The sequence below is a fragment of the Dermacentor andersoni genome, chromosome 11, assembly GCF_023375885.2.
Source record: "Dermacentor andersoni chromosome 11, qqDerAnde1_hic_scaffold, whole genome shotgun sequence".
Taxonomy (NCBI): domain Eukaryota; kingdom Metazoa; phylum Arthropoda; class Arachnida; order Ixodida; family Ixodidae; genus Dermacentor; species Dermacentor andersoni.
The window spans coordinates 26,147,856-26,172,275 of record NC_092824.1 but is presented as its reverse complement, the minus strand read 5'-3'; the positions used below and the strand labels follow the sequence as shown (position 1 = coordinate 26,172,275).

The window sequence follows — 24,420 nt, the reverse complement described above, 5'->3', positions numbered from 1 at the left end:
AATTTTGACCACCTGGGGTTCTTTAACGTGCACCTAAATCTAAGTACACGGGTGTTTTCGCATTTCGCCCCCATCGAAATGCGGCCGCTGTGGCCGGGATTCGATCCCGCGACCTCGTGCTCAGCAGCCCAACACCATAGCCACTGAGCAACCACGGCGGGTCATGAGTGCTCGAACAATTGCGCCAAGAATAGTCCTCATCGCCAGTGGGCTCCTAAATGTCGTTTTAGGAGGCAGCTGTTCAACTAGTTCAGTAACGCCATGGCGCTACACGGACGGCCAGCGTGGTTGGGCATTCGTGGTTGGGAACGATTTTTCGCTCTCAACACGTTCAACGCTGCACGCGGGACGCCGGATTTTCTGCGACATGGGGCCCTTAACGCTCTCGCGTTAATACGAGGTAGCAATACAAAACTGTACCAATGCGCGAGTGTTTACTTGGCAGATGCTTGCTCCTAAGTTCATGTACTACGCGACACCTACGGTTTGTAGAATGGTTCCAGTCCACCACTGTGAATTTCGTACCGCGATTTTGCTGTTGACTCCCGGTGATACCATGAATATATTAGGCTTGAGCAGCGAGTATTAAAAATAATTCTGCTCATACCCCTTCTTTTCGTCTTTTGAATCTATGTTACGAGTTTTCTTTAGGTGAACACGCTTAGCTTGCCATCTTGTGAGCAGTACGATGCATAATCTTCACAGTAAACTGACCTCAATATTGAAGGACTTCGACAGTCCCAAGTGCTAAGTTCTAAAGGCGTTTGGCTGTACAAATGCACATTCTGACATGAAATAACAACACACTGCATCTGCTTTCGAGGCCTTCAGTACTGGCATATTCAGAATTTCGCTTTCGAGGAACCCGTCAGGTAGGCGCATTCAGAGAGAAACCATTTGCCAGAGTTCACGGCACTCCACCATATTTCCGGTCTCTAAACCCCCGCTGTAGTAGCGCTGTGAATATGCCACACGCACTTCGCGCTACATGCTAGGAAAGGAAGAAAGACCGGAGAGTGCCTTAGGAAGGAATGTGCGAATAGGAATTTTTGAGACTGAATAGAATAGTGCCAGAAGCGAATCTAATCAAATGTCGCATAGTTTTCGAATAGTTTTCAAATAATGAACAGCCGTTAGCACAGTTATTATAAAACGATGTTCACACCTAGTATTCCTAAAGTAAGCAAGTTTCTTCGCATGCTCGGGACTCTTCATAGAGCGCGAATGATCACTGTATAGCCCGTAAAGTATTCTTACCTAAGCGACGTACGTGGCTTGCACCATAACGGAAGTTCTCATGTTTTATTCCTATGCTATGCCCGCGGAGGTGAAACTTTACCGTACATTCGCTCCAATTTTATGTTCAATTGGGTGCAGTTGACGTTTTGAAATACCCCAAAAAGTTTCGAAATGTCTCCTCATTTTCGAATAGTGACTATTCCATTCGAAGACCAAATCGAATAGGACGATATTCTATTCAGCATTATTCGCACACCCATTTTAATGAAAGCCACAGAGAAGAGAGGGGGCGAGCAGGGGCAGAGAACATGACCGAATACTGGGTGTTGTTTATCGCTGGAACGAGAGTTCGCCTCGATGAAGGCACTGCAAGATAGCTGAGTTGGCGCTCCTATGTTACTCGTTAGCAGATCATAGAGAAACAAATTTCAACAACAGCGGACACTCCTATAGCGCCCAGCGGACGAATTGACTGTAGCCCACCAAGCGGATGGTATTAGCACCTCCCGGTCTCTGTTTTGGGCGCGCGCGTTTTGAACACCAGTTCGTACACGCCACGCGAGCTCTGCTGATCGGCGCAGCACTTTTTTTTTTTTCGCTTCTACTGCTGAACCACGCGCGGCATTGACACGGAATCGTTTTATTATTTAGTAAAAATGATTGCGAACGATCTTTACAAGCCTCCACCGAATCTGTGTCACGTGCGATTTCATAAAGAAAACGCAAGACGTCTTCTGAAATGTTGAAATGTTTATTTTGCTCTATATAAATGCTCATTCCGGGCTTCTTGTGCATTCATCGAAAGTTGTGGCACCAGGTAAGCAGCATTCATTGCCGTACGAAGCTCCACCGGATGCCATCAGCTTTAAAAAAAATTTAATTACAAGCATGTGTCATTTTGGTATATAGACCTAACAGGAATATTGCGTGTAGAGGCGAAACCTGCGTAAGTGATGAATGAGCGGCATTACGGATAAACTCACTTTTACGTACATTTCGTAGGAAATAGTCTCCTCCCGAACAATGCCATAAAATCTGAAGAAAACATACGATTTTCAAGCATCCCTCTCTTCCCGGGCATTATTTCCTGCACTTTAAGAGCACAAATACACGGGTGACTGCGCGTTTCCAAAACTTGGCCTCAGTCGACGCGATGGTACGCCAAGTACACAGAGGCGGCTATAACACAGGCTCTCAGCCAGACCATGTTACATGCTCGCAGAATGCCTTCTAGTCGCACTCAAGACAGATTCGTGGGTGCAAAGCCTGTTTTCAGTCGCTCGAAAGATGTCAAGTTCTTGAGCTCCTCGGCGTTATCTTTTACGTGTCCTGCCGGCGCAAGCAACACACTCCCGTGTTATCACTCTCGGCAATCGCTCGTCGCATTTCCGACAAGCGTGAGTACCGAAATAAGGTATATGTTGTTGCAGGGCCATAAGGAACGTCACAAACTTGTCCCACTAAAATTCAGTACATGCAAAACTAACTCACCACGGCCGGCTTGCTTTTTGGCTAACGGCTTCACAACCCCACGTGCGGCGAGCGTGCCTGAAAAGTATCCCAAAAAGTTACGAAATGAATTACAATAATTTTTGGGGTCAGAGAATGCGTCACGAACTTCTCTCAGTAAGATTCACTACACGCGAAACTAACTGCGGCACACAGCCGAGCTGCTTTTCGTTAACTGCGCCACTACGCCGAGCCCGGCCACTGTGCTTGAAAAGTACCCCAAATAGCGAAATTAGTTACAATAATGTCTGGGGTCAAAGAAAGCGCCAAAACTTGACCCGGTAAGATTCAGCACACGCGAAACTGCTTCATACGGCCGAGGTTCTTTTCATCAGAAGCCAGGTGCGGCGAGCGTGCCCAAAAACTACCGAAATAAGTTATAATAATGCTTGGGCTCATAGAAAGCGTCGCAAACATCTCTCAGTACGAGTAGTTAACTCAAATTAACTAGGCCTGGACGGCGGAGCAGTTTTTTGATAACTGCGTCACTATATAGGTTCAGTTTGCGCTGTAAGCCTAAATGTGCTTGTAGTGCGTCGCAGACTGCCAAACAAAATTCCTCACCTTGCTGTAGTCCAGTAGTGCAGCTGTGCCGTGCCGAAATGAAGACGAAACACAAGAGAACGCCGGGAGCCCAAAAAAACGGGCAACATGCAAAAGAGACGGGTCGCCGAGCAGGCGAGCTTCACATGCGCAGCCCGCCTCGCTCGCTCCTGTGGCATGTCTGGCGCATGGGTTATGCACGCGCATCTGGCGTGCCAGTAGCTTGTTGCTAGGCAATGCACGAAAAATTTGTCGCAAAGTATGAGTTCATTTGCGCCCAAAACATTTGTACTTTTAGTGGGAAAGAATTAAAAAAATGAAACGTTTTATGTAAGTTCATTTCATATTCTTTTTTTTTCCCGATGCTGGCGTCAAATAACGGATGGAATTGAAACTAGGCATGGCGTGTTCCCTGTTGCCAGTTTTTGCCGAGTGTCCCCTCTTGTTGAATTTTTTTCCCTATGATCAGAGTACCAAGGAGGGCGATACAAGTCATCAGGAAGGAATTGCGAGCGTTCAATGGCTCCCTCAAAGCCAACGCTGTACTTCAAGCAGTATGCCTGCTCGGACATTTCGTACACCTAAGTCCGCGCGGAAGCATCAGTCTGCCTGTGTGGAACTAGTTATGAAGCGGCGTGCAATCAAAATTTCAGGGTCAATTCTACAGAAGACGTTTGTCAGTTACTTGAAAGAAAATAACTGATTCTCGACGTGTGTGGTTTAAGGAAGTCCTGTTTAGGTGCATGACCTGCTGTGGACTTGTTTTGACACTCTTTCTAGCGGGCTAAGTATCCCGCAAGCAGTGCTTCGTAAGCTGCATGTGAACGACGGCACCGCGTGCACGCAGGACACTCGAGCGAGGCCCGTCCTCTTGTACGAGTGCTACCGGACTGGAATCACTTTAGAACCCGAGGGTACGGTCAATTTCACCGTCCTCTTTGACTGCACGGTGGCGACGGGGGCCCAACAGTGCGACGCCATCAAGTGGACTGCGGAGAGTGGCCACCCTGACAGCTACCAAAAGTACGTAGACCACCATGCGTAAGGGCACACTACTTGCCAACAAGGGGCTTCAATAATCAAGCCCAAATTTATTCTAACTATATTTATACAGCAGGAACTTGCTGGCCAACCTAAGCACAGGATGCTTGTCCACCAAACAGGTGGCAAGTGTGTCATAGCCACAGAACAGCCTGTATCAATGTGCGTTTTATATTATGCAACAATACGCGAGCATTACGCGACAGCAGCACTAAACGCGGGGGTAGTGGTAGTGTTAATAAGAAAAAGAGTACTGATGTTACCTGGTTGAGGTTGTCAGTTTCGGCCATACGTTCAAAAAGCATAACACCAGCTTTAGACTGGTTTTAGATTGTGTGGAAAAAGCTGGCTTGATTCTAAACTCTAGGAAGGGCCGGTCTATTGAGAGCCAGACATTTGAGAACAAGCACCGCGTTTGGTGTCCAGGTAGAAAAAAAGCCGTTTATTCTTTCCACTCCGTTCCCACGTTCGAGGCATCCCCAGCTTGGTATCTCCGCTGAGTGGTATCATCTTGCAGCAAATGTTTATTCTGCCGGCCGCTGGAGCGTCGGCTCCTCTTTCACCGTCATCGGCACCGTAGGTAGCGTGACTCGCAGCCTACAGCACATTGGCCACTTCGCCAGGAAGGATGGAGTCAGATCTGACCCACGGAAGACTGAGGCAGTCAGCGCCTTCAAGTCTGCAAGAAAGCTCCGCCGCTTTGTTGGATTATGCTCCTATTTCCGCCATATTGCTACGAGATTCGCTGACATTCTGCATTCCATTGACACGTCTGTCGCAAAAAGACGCACCCTTCAAATGGACACCAGAATGTAAGTCGTCGTTCGCGAAACTCAAGTTCCTACTTATGTCGGACCCTCTCCCAAGTAATTTCGGCCAAAATCTATACGGACACCAGTGGGTTTAGGCATCGTAGCAGTGCTATTAAAACGATCCGATGACGCAGAACACGTTCTTGCTTATGCCAGTTGTTGTCGCAGCATTTCTGAGCGAAATTACACTGTCACGGAACAACAATGTCTCGCGGGTGTTGTTGCTATGCACAAACTTTGCTGCTATATGTAAGGTCGCCAATTCAAGATTGTCACCGACTGCCATTCCTTATGCTGGCTTGTAAGCCTTCGGGATCCGTCTTGTAGTTGGCACGATGGGCCTTATGATTTCAACGATATGAAATTGTGGTAAATTGTAGGAGTGGCTGCCGTAATGCTGACACCAATTTCCTTTCTCGCGTGCCGTCGCCAACGACACACTTTGATGAAGGCACCTTTGACGACATTCTGGCTGCTATTACTCCTAAATTTCTCCATGTTGCCATTTTCCAGCCGGAAAGCGTAACGAAATAAGCTTGGAGCCTTTTTTTTTTTGCGACCCGAAGTCCCAAAATCAGCGGTCACTTTTCTATCCGTCATGGCCTGCTGTATAAAATCAATTACTCAGCGAGTGCAGCACGCTTCCTCCTTGTTGTGCCGGAAAGTCTCCACAGCCTACCCAGGAATTGGGGACATCGGGGCTACTTCGCATGTTCCACAACATGAGTACCTCAAACCTTTATATTTTTCGCTTTTGTAGTTGTCATTGCTTCCATTTAATGTCCCCTATGTGAAAACTGCTCTTTTATTAATTTCATTGTTAACCAAGAAAGTTATTTCACCTTGTTCGTTCACAGCTTTATTCTACGTTTTGCTTTCACTGCATTACTTAAGCGTCTTGTGGTTTTGGCGGATGCAAGATTTGGAAGAAAGCATATGTCACTTGAAGGACGTTGGTTACCGCGTGTTATTTTCGATATATGTTTTCACTTTTCATAAATGCTACTTTGAATAAAAGCGCTGCAACTTCAATGGGTTTTGGGGCGTCTGATGTTAAGATGTCACATGTTCTTGTAAAGTGGCTTCACTGCAGCACAGCTTTACAATAGTGCCTTTTTACCTCGGAGGCTTTGCGCAATTAATCAAAACTTCACACGTACGAAGAGTGACTTACAGTGGCTACGTCTTTTCAGTAATTTCGGCTGATGAAGGCACATTTCTCTGGTGTGGATTGTTACTGCACCAGAGCCAAACTTTGCACATAGTGAGAGCACGACATACAAATTATTTATGTGACAAATTATTTATGCGAATGGGCCTGTGTGTATAAAGATGCGTCGCTCACTAGTAGTTTTCGAAATTAGTTTCCCATTGAGTGACTCGACCACACAGCGCCCGCCACAACCTATGGAGTTAGTGGTCGATGTCCTGAATTACTGTACATGTGACGTGCTACGTGCCATGCGCGGTTACCCGACATCAGCTCATCTGTGAGTCGCCCACACGCTGCAGCGTGTCACTGCAGCGTCCCACCAGATGCATCACACAACATGGTAATGTGAGGTTAGCTGAGATCAAAATGCCACCGTCATAAGCGACCTTCAAACGCTCCAGCAGGCCTTCTCCACCCACTGATTCCTCCGCCTAAACCCTTTGAACGAGCTGGTATTGACCTCCTGGGTCAATACCATTCATAAGCCGCAGCAATACCTTCATCCACCGTTGCTTGTGTCGCAGCTCTCTTCTTGCGCTTCGTTGTCCTATGCCATGATTTACCTCGCGTGATCTTAGGGGAACGCGATCGTCAGTTCGTCGCCGATGCTGTAGAAGAGTTGTTTCCTGTGTGCGGTGTACATTTCCGACACTCAACGCCATATCGTCCGCAGACAAATGGTCGTGTGAAACGGACAAAGCGAACGCTGACGAACATGTTGGCCATGTACGTGTCATCTGACCACAAGAAGTAGGATGACGTCTAGCCATTCCTCAATTGTGTGTAAACACAGTGAAGCATGAAATAAGTGATGACAGCCGTTTTCTACATTCTTAATGCCCACTCACCGCAGACCTTCTTTGACGCTATCCTACCGTTTGCTCTCCATACTCAATATTCAATCGCCAAGGCACTCTGCCTTGCCTGAGAAGCCCACGGGATAGCGCGTCTTGGCGCTGTAACATCGCAAGACCACTCGATGAAGTGGTACGACCGCACTCATCAACCGGTTGTACAAATAGGTGTACAAAGTAAGGATAGTAGTTTTATCGGCAGCATGAACTTGTAAGCATTCGCTTACTAACTAAATTAACAATGATAGAATATGTAAGCGTGACTCAACGAGGACGTAGAAAGAAACAGGCACACACAGACAGCGCTGTCTTTGCGATTCTGCTTCTTTTTACGTCATTGTTCAGTCGCGCTTACCCAACTATCATGGATTCAAACCATCTACCCCGTGAACGTGTTTCAACTAAATTAACCAGCACGGTGTCACGCGCGCACAGGTAAACATGAACACATCTGTCTCGATGACAGCGCAAACTGTCTGTGAAAACACCTGAGTTAGGAATCCCGGCAGCAGCCGCGAGCTAATTGAGCTCCGTACATCTGTCGCTTCAACGCGAACGAAACGTCGAAAGCACAGCGCATAGGAAGCTACCGGCACTACGCGCACTCTGCAAACATTGCAGATCGCTTTGAAAATGAGGCCCGCACGGGCGCACACTTTGGCCACGACGCACATCGCGTTCAAGACACACGAGCGCTGGCAACGCGTCCCTACGACGTCAGCGATTCGCGTAGCCGACGCCGTAGTAGACGCCGCGGTTGTCTCCACTCTGTACGAAGCGGTGGGTAAGGAAGACATAGAGGCACCCCAGCAGCCGCTGGAGAAGAACGCCCCTCCTCTCTCGCCTGACCCCCCTGCCTGGCACACTACAGGAGAGGGCACGTATCTTGGCGGCGTTCCTCGCTGGCGCACGCCAGAGTGAACCGCGTTCACTGGCTCACCCTGACACGCTTTCACTCATACGTAACCTCGCGGCTACGGGGACGGTGAGGGTAGAAATGCGCATATAATTACTATCGCGGTAAAATCTGCGAGAGCCAAGAAGCGCGAGGAGGAAAGCGGAGAGAAGGGTGAATAACCATGAGGCGGGAAGCGGAGGAGGATATAGGGAAAGCGTGCGGGGGAAAGCGGAGTGCCGGCGGTGGCCAGGCATGCGGCGAGCGCTGACGTGGGCTTCGGACCCACTGCGCATGCGCTACTTGACCTGCGGCACCACCGCCCCTACAGAATGCGCTCAGCGCGAGCCACGTGTTCCCGTGTTCACTCTTTCTTTCTGAACATTGAGTGACGCAATCGGCGGAAATGCTTCGTCTGCCGCTGCGGCTAAACAGCTGCTCCAGCAGAGTCTCTCCGCCGCCACCAAGAGCACCGTGTCCGTTCAGAACCAAATTTTTTGCCACTATCGCGAGTTCAAAGCAGTTGTACAGCTGCGCTAAAAATTCGCATTAGGAAATATTGTAATAGTCGGTGATTCTTTTTTCGACATACTGCCGGTCCTACTCTGGCACAAACAGGAGCGAATGGATTAAAGAAAGTATCACCAGGAATGTTTGTAGTAGATACAGTCGTGATAACACATAAGCAGAGAAAACACACACTGATAAATAATCGTCACAGTATTGAAGTAGCAAATAAATTGACTATACATTTATTTATATAATCATTATTACACATACACCAACATTTTCAACAACTTCGAAAGCATACAGCGCTGGAAGACAGAGGCAAGAGGAATACGGAGACATCATGGTCTGCAAACTTGTTTATTACAGCGATAGCTGTTCTTGCAGCACTTCCCTAGTCGTTTTGATGTCTGCCGGTGCCATCACTGGAATTCCAAAATCTCTTATTTGTCACTGTGTCACGAGGATTTTAACTCGCGGTCAGGAGGTTGGAAGTCCAGAATATCACGTTCAGCCGCTCTTCGGATGCTACAGCAGTGCAGAATGCTGATCCTCAAGAGCGCGATCACGCCACCAGCAGCCACGATTGGGTAACGTCCACTAAAGATCGATGTACTGCACCGGGCTGGCGTACACGTCTTCGTGTCCTAGGACTGGGTCTTCCCAGTTGCTGATGGCTTCCTGAATGAAGCTTTCTTCTTCTATTTGTAATGACAACGAATAAGCACGTCTTCTCCGCCTCCTTCTTCCACTTCTCGTCTCCTTCTCGCGTTTGCTGGATGGCGTTGACGTCATCTTGTTTTTGAGACGAAAGCGTCAAATGTCCCATTGAGCCCACTGACCGCTTGTCGTCTGCACATGCGAAAAACGGCACCTAAATTTCCATCGGCTGCGACGCCTCGTCAAGAGCGCGCCTAGACGGAACAGAGCGGGCGAAAGGGCACACCTCCTGCTGCTGCTATAGCGCGCCAGGTGTTGCGTGAGGGGAGAAGGCATAGCCGCGACGCCACGTCATCCTCACTCTCGGTAGCCTGTATTATCCGCTTGTTCCTTGTCCGCGCAAGCTCTCGCCTGCGTTCTAATGCTAAACCAAAACGCGTCAAGCCAGCGCCTTCTAGGAGGCATGGGCCAAGCGTCTTAACACAATCGCTTGACCGCGAGCAGTTCATAACTCGAAGGACCGCTCAGCGGCGCTTTATTGGACATTAATGATTTCTCGTTCACTACTCATCATAAGTGCTTAGGTGTCCTCGGATTTCTTCAAGCACAGCGTGAGGCCTATTCTGTCACGCTTCATGATTCCTAGCACGTAAAGTGCGTGCAGCTGATCAGGAAAGGAGAAAACAAACTCTCATCGGTACCGCCAGGCATCGTTGGGCTCGACGTACTATAGCGATCATACACTTATAACCTTTAAGTTTGGGATAGATACCGACGCAAGGCAGGAAGCTACAACAGCACTACGCTAAAACATGAAACGCGATAAGGGATCATCGCTAAAAGCATAGAACAGAAAATGGAGGCCCTTCCCGCAGCGATCTGGGAGAACAAACGCGGCTGAAATATTGGACACTAAGACGCCTGTCTTAGTGTCCTTGATGGGGTCCGGAGGTGGCGGAGGTTGGGAGACTAACCCCCCAGTCCCCCCTTCCTCAGACAGGGGCTAGCCCTTGCTTTCTGGCGGGCCTTCGGCCATCCCGACGGCCATCCAGACGGCCCACTGCTACTATTCTGGGCCCAAACTCATCAGCAAAGTATCCCACTGCTCGGCCGTAGTTATGATGCGTGTAGTGTTAGGACGGTCATTTGAGGCTTTAGGGCTCGCTCAGATAATGTGATCGGCGTCAGCGCGGGCCTCGCACGCTTTACAGAGGGGGGAGTATGCATTCGGGTAAATGCGGTTTTATAGCACGGGCTTTGGGAAAGTTCCCGTCTGTATTAGTGGCCAAGTGGTGGATTGAGATTTCTTCAGTGTTGTTTGTGCTGGGTGGTAGTGTAACCGCTCTCTGCGGTAGTGGAGCAGGATTCCTCTGAACGTGACTATTCGGTCCCGCCAGTGACCGCGATGCAGAACACTCCACAGCTTCGCTGTTAATTTCCGAAAGATGAATCACCACGAACTCGCCAAAGTTTCTCTTCTAGCGCAGGGGAGAGATACCACCGGATCTCTTAAAGGCATAGGCAGCGGTACAAGGTAGATAGAGAAGGTTAAAGAGATGTATGCAATAATCATCATCAGCCTGGTTACGCCCACTGCAGGGCAAAGGTTTCCCCCATACTTCTCCAACTACCCCGGTCATGTACTAATTGTGCCCATGCTGTCCCTGCAAACTTCTTAATCTCATCCGCCAACCTAACTTTCTGCCGCCCCCTGTTACGCTTCCCTTCCCTTGGAATCCAGTCCGTAACCCTTAATGACGATCAGTTATCTTCCCTCCTCATTACATGCCCTGTTCATGCCCATTTCTTTTTCTTGATTTCAACTAAGATGTCATTAACTCGCGTTTGTTCCCTCACCCAATCTGCTCTTTTCTTATCCTTTAACGTTACACCCATCATTATTCTTTCCATAGTTCGTTGCGTAGTCCTCAATTTAAGTAGAACCTTTTTCGTAAGCCCCCAGGTTTCTGCCCCGTACGTGAGTACTGGTAAGACACAGCTGTTATACACTTTTCTCTTGAGCGATAATGGCAACCTGCTGTTCATGATCTGAGAGTGCCTGTCAAACGCACCCCAGCCCATTTTTATTCAATACAATTCGTATACAATAATGCTAACAGGAAAATCGTTGATAGCATACCTGAGTAACTCAAGCAGGCTAGGTGACGATTTGTCCACGCCTAGTTTCAAAAAGAGTGCCAATAAACCATCATCAGCATCAGCATCGTCATCATCTTGTTTAGAAATCATTGAAGTTTAGCAAATTTTCTCAAGATGTCGCTATTAGAGCTTCCCTATCTGGTGTGCGCTTGCTCTCAATTCATCGTTGACGTCACGTATTGCAGCTCTTTGGACTGCCTGGTCCGATTACGGTTTCGCCAAGTAGAGCAGAAGCTAAATATTTATTCATTATGAGTACACATAAACAAGTGGTACAGATACCGTGCGGGAAACTGCGGGGTTTTCGCTTAAAGTTATTCGTTCGTTTTTCTATTAAGTGCTCTACCTTACGCGTCGCTGCAGCCACAGGAAAATTGGAAACCAATACTTCCTGACATCATGACAAATAAATGCCGGAGTTTCCCGCTATACAAAAACCACGTGCTTATCAGCAGCAGCCTAACAACATATACACTTCAAGAGAGCACTAAGCCATGTTGAAATGGTAGTTTAGGCTTTCATGCATGCATATTTTTAGCGGGCAAGGACTGCACCTTAATGCTGAGTGGACTCCTTTCTTTTCTTAAAATTGGTCCCCAGCGGCGGCGCCTCTTAGCTCGGCGTGATGTCATGACCTTCTGTCGCCACAGCTTCTAAAATCGACAAGACTCAAGGACCGATGGTGGGCTTCGTGGTCAGCTCCACGGGTGCGCAGTGATACGGCATCCTTCTCTCCCTCTCACCTTCCTCCCTGCCCTTTTGTCTTCTCAACCCTGTTCATTGCGCAGGGTAGCAAAATTCCCGACCTTTGCGCGCAACTAGTACCATGTCTCCACTTCTTTTGTTTCCGTTTGCCTCTTTATCTCCTTCCCCAATGTGGGGTACCAAACTGGACATGCACTTGCTTAAAGGAACACTAAAGATAAACACTTAATCCGTTTGTGTTGATACACTATGATTGAGTAATTCTTTATTCGTTGGTTTCTCCGTAAGAGGTTGATTGTTACAAATGGAAATAACCGACGAAGTTTCATTTGTGAATTTTCCGCCTAAAGCCTCGGGGCCGTTACGTAATGGTGGCGTCACAGATTGCAATTTATATTTTTATTTCGCATTTCGGCCGTCGCGGTTCAGTAAGAGTCTTTCAAACTTAAGAATTTCAGTATTTGGCTGTTCTAGAATAAAATTCAGTCCATTTTTGCCGATAAATATTAACTAGGCCCTGGCAGATGGCTTCGAAATTCATGACGTCACAATGCGATGCTGCGGGAATTTCGTGGAATCGTCGCCACCTGTCATTTCTTTTATGTTTTTTTTTTCGGGCTTACCAAGGGCGTTTCCGCGGCAAGAGTGACTTTTTTGGTATTTGCGGAGCTTACTAATACAGCGGAGATCATATTTTTCGTTACCGGCCCTTTAACCTGGCTGTATTTCCTGTGTTTCTGCCTCCCGCCGCCTGTCTCTCGTTTTGACGTCATTTCGAGTTTACCATTCCTATGCTTACTGCTGAACAGCCGTAAATGCTATTCCTACACTGCGACATACCAGCACAGCTGGGTTGATTTTATACTGCGATGGTTCTCGCGTGTTGCATTCCCCAGTCATTTCGATGTCCGCAGCTGGCGCCGGTGTCCGTCACTGGTATCCCGCTGTACTCTGCGAAACGTTTAATCATTTTCTAAGTCAATTTTGTATTTAGTGTCCCTTTAAGTTAGAGAGTACAGGCTCGTAAACTATTGCTCACTTCTCTTCGTGCGAAAACTATGGTGGAGAACTCAGTGGATTAGGCTCAAGAGCTATTCATGTACATGTGTGTGCTTAGAGCTCAATTACCAATGGCAACTCCGGCCACACTGGACCTATAAAAGTTTGCTTCAATTGTTATCACCACGTTGTATTGAATTTTCTTTGTTTATGACGTGTTGAAATGACGCATCTATATTTTGCTGACCTAGCAAGATGAAAACATTGTCGCAACCGACTGCTAGATTTCCTTAATAGGGCAGCATGTAAAGGAACGAACGAAGTGGTTATCAATACTGTCGTATCTTTCATGCCTTCTTTTGTCACCTTTTTTTTTTTTTAATCTGACTCCCCCTTCGCCTACTTCTATTTCTTCAGGAGCACTATGGCGTACACTTACGATGATGCTAGTAAGTCGGTGGTGGTGTCTTCACAAGGTAAGCTACCCATTTTAAATGTACTCTTGAGGCATTACCCAATTGCTAGAAAACCGCTTCAACATCCTGCTGAAAGCGCTGAGCGGGAGAACTGCAAAGAATACCTAATGCACCATTCACGCGCTTATTTGTCTCTTGTAAACGCGAGGGCATTTTTCGCCTATTCCTAAATCATAAGTATATGCAAGTGTAGAGGCCCTGCTGCCATTTTTCCCCCGCGTAGACGAATCAGTCGTCCTGAAAAATCAATCGCTTATTCACTCATTCATTTGCTTAACCCTACCAACTTTGCTGAATGCTCTTCTCTGGCTCCTGGACGAGTGCTAAGGCCCAGCAGATGGCGCCACAATGCCGTCCTTAGTCTGAGATAGGATGCATCAATGCACTCCAGCTCCCCTGGTTTGAAGAGAGGAAGAGCATCGAGACGCCCCAGTCTGATACCGAAACTTAGAAGCTGTGCCTCAGTAACGACATCGCAATGACAGGTAGATCACCATAAGCAGAGCGATAGTGCATTACGACAAGAACAATAACATGACGTCTACAAGTGACGGTGCCATGACGTCGACAACGATGACAGCGATAGCGGAATGCTGATATGACTACTGACATACTACTTCAGATTTCAAGGGAAGTTCGGTGCGTGGTACACATTGAAGTGCGTCGAATATGAAAACTGATGCCAAATCGGTTCATAAAATTACATTCCTGAGTTTTACACGCCCAAAACCACGGATCTGACTCTGAGTCACGCCGTAGTGGGGCACTCCGGTATACTTTAACCCTCCTGGGGCTCTTTAACGTGAACCCAATACACGGGACACGAGCGCTTTTGCATTTCACCCCCATCGAAATTAGGCCGCCGCGGCTGGGATTTGATCCTGCGACGTTTTGGTTAGCAGTGTAACGCGAAAGCCACTAAGCAACCACGGCAGGTACCAAATCATTGTGGCGGAAGACGGCAAGGTGGAAACATGTTCATAAAGGGGAAAATTGTCACCCAACCGACTGTAACCTCAAGCTATCCGTACGGGTTGCCTTCGTAGCTACCAGCTACAATGCTAGTAAGTCGGTTGGGATGGATAACAAGTACTCCTTCAAGATTGCCGATGCATTATCGGAGAAAGAAAATGAGTAGCAGGAGAAAGGAAACATGTCTAACCCAGTGTAATTGGCGATACAGCACAGTGAGATTGGGAAATTCACTTGTGTATATGAGTTTCGTTTGCGCTTGACCGTGGTAAGCGGATATCTCGTGTGAGGGGAGGGGGGCTTTGTCCTGCAAATTAAATACCGTAATTTCAGTGATGAAGATGATTCTTGGAGTGCAAAAAAGATAAACTATTCCTTCCTCATGAAAACAGTACGTTTCTGTAGAATTATTTACCACGACGATGTAGTAGCAAGTACATCAAATTTAGAAGAAACTGTTCGTGACACGAATTGTAGAGTTGGTTGATGTGAGGACATCATATGATTGGTGCGTCAATGTTTTGCCCCCTAGTTACAATGAGGAGGCGCAATATCAAATGACATCGCAAGATAAATTGCTCTCTTGCACTCTACGACGTTACTGAGCACCTCGTCAGCTCTTGAAAGGCAGTCTGCAGAGCGCTGTCGTTAACTCGGAAGCCGAGATATGGTCAACAACGTGGCAATCTGGCTTAGCGAAAGGTATTACGTTATGTTTACATTGAAAGTGTGACAGTACTGAGATATGTTCTCCCTCTGGTTGCTTTCAGGTGTCAGCGAGCTCTTCAAATTGCCGATCGAGCCCTATAATGGATTCGCTTACTATTTCGCGATAAGTAAGTTATGCCCCTTTAATGTGTCTATTCCTGTATAATTTTTCGTTGTAAATAAGAACTGGGAACAATCATGTTCATTTTGTTACTACTATGTCATAATTAGTGCATTTACTCAACCGATTATTCCCATTTACTGCATCGCACAATTACGTTCTCAACAGGACTGTACGCAAGCTTCATATTCGTAAGCAAAATAGCACGTCGCTAGCTCGCAGGCGCATAGATAGAATAATAACAATGTTGCAGATTCGCCCTCAAGGCGAAGCATATCGATTGCGTTAGCAAATTACTCCACAGCTATACGAAGTAAGAATAATGGTTTTACCGGCCGTATAAAGTTGGAAACATTCGCTTACTAAACGAATTAACAAGCATATGGTGTCAGTGCGCAAGAGCAAGCGTCAACAAATCACACTCGATAAGCGCAGAAACTCGCTGTCAAAACACTGGTTTGAGCAGCGCGGCAACAGCGAGCGAATGGACGTCCTTCTTTTGCGGTCTACAGCTTCAACACAGGAGCGGCCGAGCACACAGCGCGCACAGAGGTCCCCAATTGGCGGAGTCGAAGCCGCCCCCCTCTTCCTTCCCGCGCTGCCTCCCCGCTTGCCTCCATATGTGGCGCACGACAGTGAGCCGCAACCATCAGTTTCCCTTGCGCCCGGTAGCGAAATGCGCTGTTGCTGCCGGAGCACCGAGTGCCCCCCCCCCACCTCCCTTCTTCCCTCCATCCCATCACCCCACGGCCTTTCGCGCGACGAAAAACGGCGCGTTTGCTCACCGCTTTCTTCGTTCGCGCGCGCTAGATTGAGCCGCGATTGTCATCTTCCCTCGTGTGCTTTCACTCGCACACACAGCATACGAGCGCGGCGACGGTGTTATCGCCCTTGGACTTTACGCGGAACATCACGGCGACGGCGGCGGCAAGAATGCGCTCGGAGTCTCCATATAATTGCTGTCGCAGTAGAAGAAACACCTTTTGCGACTTCTACTCAAGCCATTTCATTCATTGCAACAGTAGTCAGGGGGCTTAGCTTGGTTTCAGTATAGAGGAAAATGATAAATGAAAGCCATGAATTCAGTTAACCAATACAGGGCCCATTCGACTAGCCTGCACTGCGGGAAGGAATAAAGGGAGGCAAGTATTAAGACAAGTATAGAAAGTCCGCTGTTCATATCGCCGACGTAGTAACAGCTCTCTGCTCTCTTTCAGAGACGGTCACACAGTGCGGTAGCCAGCAGAAATCGCAGCAGTGTTTTGTTACCTTTTTATAGCTGTTATGCGCGACACCATGGCCTCTAGATCCTGTTCAAATGGTATGGTGTTCGATCCAACTGATTTAGAGCTGTGCGGAGGTCATGTTTTTTCAAAAGATGAGCAGTAGCACAAGAGGTATTCCATAATCTGCTCGACACCGCAGGCATTGCACTCGGCGCTATCGGCTATTCCAATAAAAATGCATATGCATTGATGCATGCAACGCTCAGGCGCAAGCATTGTTTCGTCACTTCATGGAAGCCCAAGTAAGAGCCGCTGTTGCATAGATTAGTCGAAAGAATGCAACCGACGGTGAGGGAATTTCAGGTCTGTGCCACTTCTCCAATCTCATGCAGTGTGCTATATAGCTTGCTCAAGTGTTAGGCTGCGCGAGTCCTTGATGCGGGGAATTGAAACAAGGTTTGTTCTTTATGGTGCTATTCTAGCGCCTTCGTCGGCAAAGTCGTTGCCTGAGATATTACCATGACCCGGCAGCCACTGAAACGCCATGTTGTGTCCTTTCGCGATCACATGGTGATGCGTTTCTCATATCTCCGACACAAGTTGTTCATGGTACCAGCGACCAAGAGCAGACAAAAGACAATCTAGGGCCGCCTTTGAGTCGCGGAATCTTGTCAACCGATTGGCCGGTTGGTGGTCCATATAATCAACAGCGCCTCAGAGGGCAACAAGCTTCGAACCGATCGATGCTGTGAACTGAGGAACCGTGTGTATGGCGCTGATTGATCGTGAAGGGGAACCACTGTGCCGTGGGAGCTGGTCTGAGTGAGAGAGCCTATCCGTTACTTGTGGACTCGGTCAAAGTAGAAAGTACGCAAACTATCCAGAGTAGCTTGCTTGCAGGCTAATATAGGCAGGTAAGCCTTCTTTCTTATTCCTGGGACCAGAATGGCACGATACGATGCTAATGACGATGATAATTACTTATTGGCACTCCCTTTGAAACGGGACAGGGAGAAACCGTCACCTAGCCTGTTTGATTTAATGAGCTATGCTATACGCATTCTTTTTCATTCTAGCGTTTTTGTATACATCTCTCTAATCTTTTCCTTCATCACCCCTTCTCTATCTGCCTTGTACCACAACCTATGCAACTGCTACATGGCAGAGCCAGCTGGTGTAATAATATGCAACTGACTGCAATGCAAAGGGTGCACGTAGCGACGCCACGCAGTGCGCATGTCACATCGCGCGTCTTCTCGCACGCTAAGACGCCATCATAGGGCATGAATCCGCTGCAAACTAGCAAGCGCTCACATGGCTCGGTGGTGGATTAGCCGACTCCGGCGCAGCGGGCATGCGGCGGAAAACATCGTCAAGCGAAACGGTTATTGGAATGAGCCCATAACAGCTTACACTGTAAGCGGACGCTTCCAAAACATTTTAAGAAATGGTTGTGTTATCAATCAATCCGCCTGATAAGGAGGTGCAATTTTTCTGCAGATGTCCGCTTGCGCGGCCTGACTGCGGCAGCTGATGCCAATTTTCTTGCACTGACGTCATGATTCCTTTTCTTTTATTTGTCGCATTTATATTCCTTGCGCAGCATGAAGTAAACGATAAGTAAAAGCGGGCGCCTGGTCTTTCCCTTTTCGCAGCCATTTTTCCCGCACTTCGGGTCGTTATAACTTCGAAATGTACCAACTAGTCCGCGTCAACGTCATAGTATACAAATAATAAAACGTCGTCGGGCACGTCAAAACGTAATTTTCTTGGTGCTCGAGGTGACAAGAAAAAAACTCAGCTATAACGAGGTCACGCACAAGTTTAGCCCTTCAAATAGGTGTTTTACCTGAAGGGGTAAATTCTCTTGCTATGCGTGACCTCTCTTATGCACCAGTTGTCGACATTAAACTGCATGGACCATTTCACCATACTGTGTCCCACGTGAGCCACTGTGGAGTTTTGGGACGATTAAACCCAACCTTTCTTCGTTCTTTTCCTTTTCCGTTTTTTTTTTTTTTTTTTTTTTTTTTTTGAGAGGGTGGAGAAAGGAATGGCCGGGTAGTGTAGTTTAGCAAGCACTTTAGACCTTTGCAAAGAGACGTTCTTGTTTCCGCATGCGCAGCTATCACCACTGAAGACGACCACGAGGTGTACAAGCTGTACGACGCGGAGTCCGGGTGTGGCAACGCGGCCGAGCTGCTTAACCGGCTGGACCTGGACGGACGGGGAGAGTTTGTTTTCTCCCGAGACGTGGCCGAGCCAACAAAATCATGCAGGAGGTCCCTCATGTGTGCCTGAACTGCTCGACGATCGAAGCAATAAAACGGACAGCCTTACTTATTCGTCTTCTCGTGGGCCAAGGCGCACGGAACAACAGGAAAACTAACACGAAAAACAACAGACGGGTTCATGTTCGTTTCTTGTTTTTCGCTTTAGCGTTCCTGCCAATCCCAGCTTTTGCAGCGCCGTACAGTAAAAAGTTTCGGTTTGCTTTGTCAGATGTGCGTTTTGTGACTTCAGTACGCCTAAAATGGTCTCGAGGGAACGGAACACGTGGGAGCGAGCGCCAGAGCGAGGCGATGTTCTTATCCCACGGGGACCATCTCATCTGTCGTGACCATAGCTAGCACACTCACCCTCGAGTCCGCTGACACGTTCCACACTCATTCCGCAGACGTGAGATTAGTGAGGGACGAAGGTTGTCAGGGACATGAATGGCAGTGAGCTCCGGTGAGTTTGAGTGCACGTGAGTAAACAACAGGAGTGAATGCCAGTTGACGTGAGAACGAACGAATGTCAGCGACGATGATTTTGAGCGGACGTGCATGTGAGAAAGCCGGTGAGCGGGTGTCGGTAGCCATTAATGGAAGTGATTATGAACGCGAGTGAGGGTTGATGAGTATAAGTTGGTATTGGTACCAACGTGAGTGAGTACATAGCCTGCGAATATATTGGCGAGGGAGTATGCGTGAGTATCGGTTCATACTTCCGACCTATGTTCCTGACTTCGCAACTCATACATTTCCTGAGAAACGAAACCAAAATTTGCCGTAGAAATGCTATTACAAGAAAATATTGATCGCGCCTTGAGGTTTCCCACTATATTCTTCTAAGGTATCGATGTCGAGTTGTTTACTTTAAAGCAAGAAACGAAAATACGAAATTGTCAAGTCAGTACTCGTCTGACACGAATTTTTTTTATTTATGTTGCTTACTCTCGCAAGGAAATACTGTTAAGCCCGTTTCACCAATTACGAGCACACGGTGAAGGCGAGGGTTGATTTCAGCTAGTTTTATCTCGCCGAAACCTTCTTGCCGTTTTCAGTTTACTGGCTTATCAGAGCAATGATGCTGGTAGTGACATCTTGTGTCGCAGAGTTTAGCTAGAGAACGCACAAAGCTAATACTGCAGGGACCCATCATGCTATATTTAACTGATGGTGTGAAGTGTCAGTAGTGACATAATTGTTAACATGCCGCCATTTTACGACTTTCTTTCAGCGCGAACACTCGCGCGTTACAAAACATTTTCGAACATATTGTAGTTGTACAAAGCGCAGCAAGGGGTCACCAACATATTTGCTACTGCCAGCTTTGCTACTTCCAGATTTACTACTACCAGCTATGCTAATGAACGACACCCGCAAGAAATATCTCCCTTTCAGAAGCTCCGGGTTCGCAAGAGTTTGGATGAGACGTTTTGGACTATTAAGGGAGGGGGGGGGGGGGGGGGGGGGTATTGATAGAACCTAAGTCGTTACAGGCGTAGGTAACTCTACAGTACAAAGCCAGAAGTTCTAACGAAGAAAGAAAAGATGAAGAGATAAAGAAAATGCTATATTGCGATAGATGTGGTGAAACCTTATAATAGCTCAAACAGGCGAGGTGACAATTGGCAGTCGCTCCATTTCAATGGCAATAAATCATGATCGTAATGATCATCATCTACCGTCCACGGCTCCGTTAACCCGGTAAATCGCAAACGCTAAGAAGCCTGCGGTCGCCCATTGTGCTCTGCTTATCCTTCGGTGAAGCTTTCATTCCATTCGGCCGGCGTTGGTAGAGCCGGAACCGTATAACAAATCTCGCTAATTTGTACACGCCGACGACTTTGATTTCAGGATGAGTTCACCTGGTTCCCGCGAAGACGTTGCTTGCACCTTTATCATCAGCGTCTCAGGAAAGTTGACAGGCGGGAAAGCGTACGACCAACACTCACCAGAAGACGCCGGCACCATCTTGTCTTTGAGAAATGCGTAAAAAATGTGCGGTGGTCTCGTACATGTGACAACTCGAAAGTAAAAAGAAAAAAGTGAAGCCTCAGTGTCTGACTGGCGAATGTCACATATCGTTTCAAATTACGTGCTCTAGAAAACGAAACAATTGTATTTTTTTTTGCCTCTTAAGATTACGTTAACGAAAGTGCAGCTCTATCTCAAGCAGCGGTGCCACCACAGGTGTGCTTTCCGCAGCCTTCGCTTTGTATCCAACTGAAGTTGTCAGTGCGTATTGTCACGTTGTAGTGACGGTGAACAACGACGCAGTGTCAAAACTGTTGGAAATTTAACTATTTATCGGGCGAACTTGGGCCCAGCAAGGCGAGCACCACTCAAGCACAGTGATAGCGGCGCGCAAAGTCAGCGATCGTCGGGAATCTGATCAGCGGGTCGGCTTTCATGCACGACTCGTCGAAGGTTCCATTGTCTAATCGCTGGGGCCCGCGTGCCTTCCCGAAAGTAGTACAACATTCGTCTCGTGCACATAATCTGATTGCACAAGGTTAGGTGAGAACATACAGAGTAGATAGAATCACGATAACATTCCAGTAAATCCCAAGTCATGCAGGCGCGTCTTGCGATAACAGTTTGGTTGTAAGCGGGTGAAATACGATGCTCGGCGCGTGACACCAGCAGAAAGAGACAAGGAGACGTGTACTTCAGGAGACATACTCTCGGACAATAACTATCGGCGATACTATCGTATTCCCGTCATGCAGTGCTCCATCAAGCAATCGGCTCATGTGGTTTTGCTCAACCAGCCAATAAGTGCGCACTCAAAGGGGTATGGCCGATAGCGATCGTCCGATGATACGTCCCCAGCATGATGTCTCCGATCTCGTGGTAATTTCTCGTTTCGGTGCCATCGTCCTTAAATGTTGCAAGGGTGAGTACTTTGTTCTTTCAGAAGATCAAGCAGAATAAAGAGAACTTGTTCACCTTTATTTCTATCCATGAAGATTTCATAGATACAAAAATCAATACAACTTTATGTGACTAAAAATATAACGTAGTTATTAATTATGGCAAATCGGTTATGCGCATAGAAAACAGTACAGGGTTTTGTGCTGTAGCTTCGTATTACAGTCAGGTAGATGAGAATTTCCTCTTGCACAGTACGTAATTACTCAATCGTTTGCTGAACTATAAGAAATTAACTCGCCATCCACACCCTGCTAAAGTAGACGTACAGCGAAGCTGATGAAAGCAGCGAATACATCTGCTGATGGGGTATGCAATACTTTATTGTTCGATTGCTCCTCCGGTCCTATTCAGCCACAGGAGAACGAGGACGTGCAGGCCTTGTGCAGCACGCCGCCGAACGCTGGTCGTATCGCCGTATTTTTTTTCCCTTCTACGCTTCTCGTATTCACGCTGCTCCTCGGGAGCCTTAACTATGCGTTGCCTACACATCGCAGTGCTGCAACAACGATGAAGCCAGTTGGCAGGCTGGTTATTTTGTATATGGCAGGCTAGTGACGTCACTACCAACGTCGCAAAGCTGCCGTCGCCGCAGCAGCTTGCGAAACAGTAATCCTTACCGGGGAACGTATGCGGGGAGCGCTACGTGCATGCTTCGTATTGATATCAGGAGCACTTTATCACTAATTATGTGGTTGGGATGGTTGTTTTGTGCTTGTTCTTTATTGAAACGAATGCTGCGCTGTTGAAACGAATGAAACGAATTGAAACGAATGCTGCGCTTCAATCACTAAAGGTTTATTTTTAATCGCTAGCTTTTTTTTTTTTTTGGTAAGGAGACGCCCAGAAGTGTCCCCGCCTACAAAAGGCTAACAGCTTGGCTGTAAAATAGAAATTTTGCTCCAGCGTACCATTGCAAGAGCACTACTGTGGTCTTTGGGCTGTCTCCGTTTAGCACGCTTAAATAATAGCTGTGAGGTATTAAAGTCAGTGTAGCGAAAATTATCGTAGTGTTGTTCGAAGGGCACAGCACTGACAATAATAGAAAAGCACAAACGATGCACTTGTTTGTATCCAACGTGAAGTCGAGGTTTGTTTAAACGTTTCGCTTAACTGTTATGCAAACAGACACGTGGCGCGTGCAATTTCATTTTGTCGCCTACCAAAGGCGAAGAACATTTAGATTTCAAACTATGTGCAAGGAGCTGTTTGCGTTCTTCTCCCATGTCAGAAGTTTGTTTTCGTTGTTGTTGTTGTTGTTTGGCTTGGCGGCACCGCGCATGTTTGTGTTCAGTAGCGCTTTTTGCAGCATAGCAGCGACGTGCCACGGTAGCAAAACGCTTGGGCTTGGCTTTGAAAACGCGCTTCGGCCCCAGGACACATGTGCTCGAACTCTCACGACGAGTGTTTTACAGCGAAGCTGTTAGCCTCTTGTTGGTCGGGTTTTTGGTGCCCGCGTGCGCGGCTCTCACTTACAAAAATATGCGGGCCGATCCCGCAGACGGGGCAAAGAAGCGGGAAGCGCACAGTAGGCTGCTTCTCGAAGAGGCATCACATGACGTCATCACGTGGCGTCGTTTGACAGGATGGCATCCTCGGGCGATATTGTCGCTTGTCGATGCCGTTTTTCTCGTATATCCGAATTACAATCCGAAGTTATCGTGTCTGCAGACTGTGTCGTAATTCGTACTTTACGAATTTTCGGACGCAATTTTCTTTGAGAAGTTATGTTCAATAGCGCACTGGCGCTCGCCGCAGGGCCTAGAATAATGCGCATCTGTGTTGCCCTTCCGCACACGTATATTCCCGCGTGACGTGCGTCGCTTGTGGCGGTATTGCTTGTCTAACGTTGTCTAACGTTGTCTAACGTCGGTCGTGCTTTTGTCTAACGTTGGCAACAGCTTCACTGTACAGCCACTTTGACATGGTGGAATGGAGGAGTACACTCATTTTTACTCACGTTCTCCAGCCTACTCCGGCCTATGCGACCGCGGAGCCTGCCATCGCGTGACCCGTGTGGCCCGCGTGACTGCGAATTACGCAGACCTCGGGACCCAGAAGTTTTGATTACACCATCCCCGGGATCTGGCCGGTTTACTATTACATTGCCTCCTGGATCGATTCAGTTTACCTTTACACTGTCTTCGGGATAAGCTTACCTTTACTCGACAGGAAACCGTGCGAGCAGACACGTTAAACCTCGAAGAGGATGGCATAAGTAAGCTACATTTAAAGCTGGATATTTGCTGCAGCAATGATATTTAGGTACCATTTGTTGTTCCATTGCGTAATTCTGTAGAGGACAAAACCGGACGCCGGCGCATCAAAAGGCCAGTTCAGACGGATGTAACAAGCTAATTCGGTGGCCTCGGAACCATTCCGCTGTCTGCTCGCTGAGAAACGCACTGACTAACGCCGAACCCCTCACCACATGTCTCTGAAAATCAAGGAGATCTAGGTCAGAGACGTCATTCGCAATCTGCCACTGACGGTGGCTGAGGCGGCAGAGAAGCTAACGCTTAAAATAATACGCTATGCTTCGTGGGAATAACTATATCTATATGCTGACGCAATCAAAA

General features: G+C 47.6%; 1 protein-coding gene across 2 annotated transcripts in view; it reads left to right on the top strand.

The window, feature by feature from the left end:
* Window positions 1–19,435, top strand: part of LOC129381492 (uncharacterized) — a 234,247-nt gene extending 214,812 nt beyond the window's left edge. Inside the window, exons 4-7 of one of the 2 annotated variants that reach the window (XM_072285592.1) lie at window positions 4,139–4,314; window positions 13,555–13,613; window positions 15,356–15,421; window positions 18,766–19,435. In XM_072285592.1, the coding sequence (XP_072141693.1) occupies window positions 4,139–4,314; window positions 13,555–13,613; window positions 15,356–15,421; window positions 18,766–18,941 (477 nt within the window). In that variant the 3' untranslated portion in view covers window positions 18,942–19,435. The remainder of the gene's footprint in view (window positions 1–4,138; window positions 4,315–13,554; window positions 13,614–15,355; window positions 15,422–18,765) is intronic. The other variant, XM_072285593.1, reaches the window with a different exon arrangement.
* The last annotated feature ends 4,985 nt before the right edge of the window (window positions 19,436–24,420 follow it).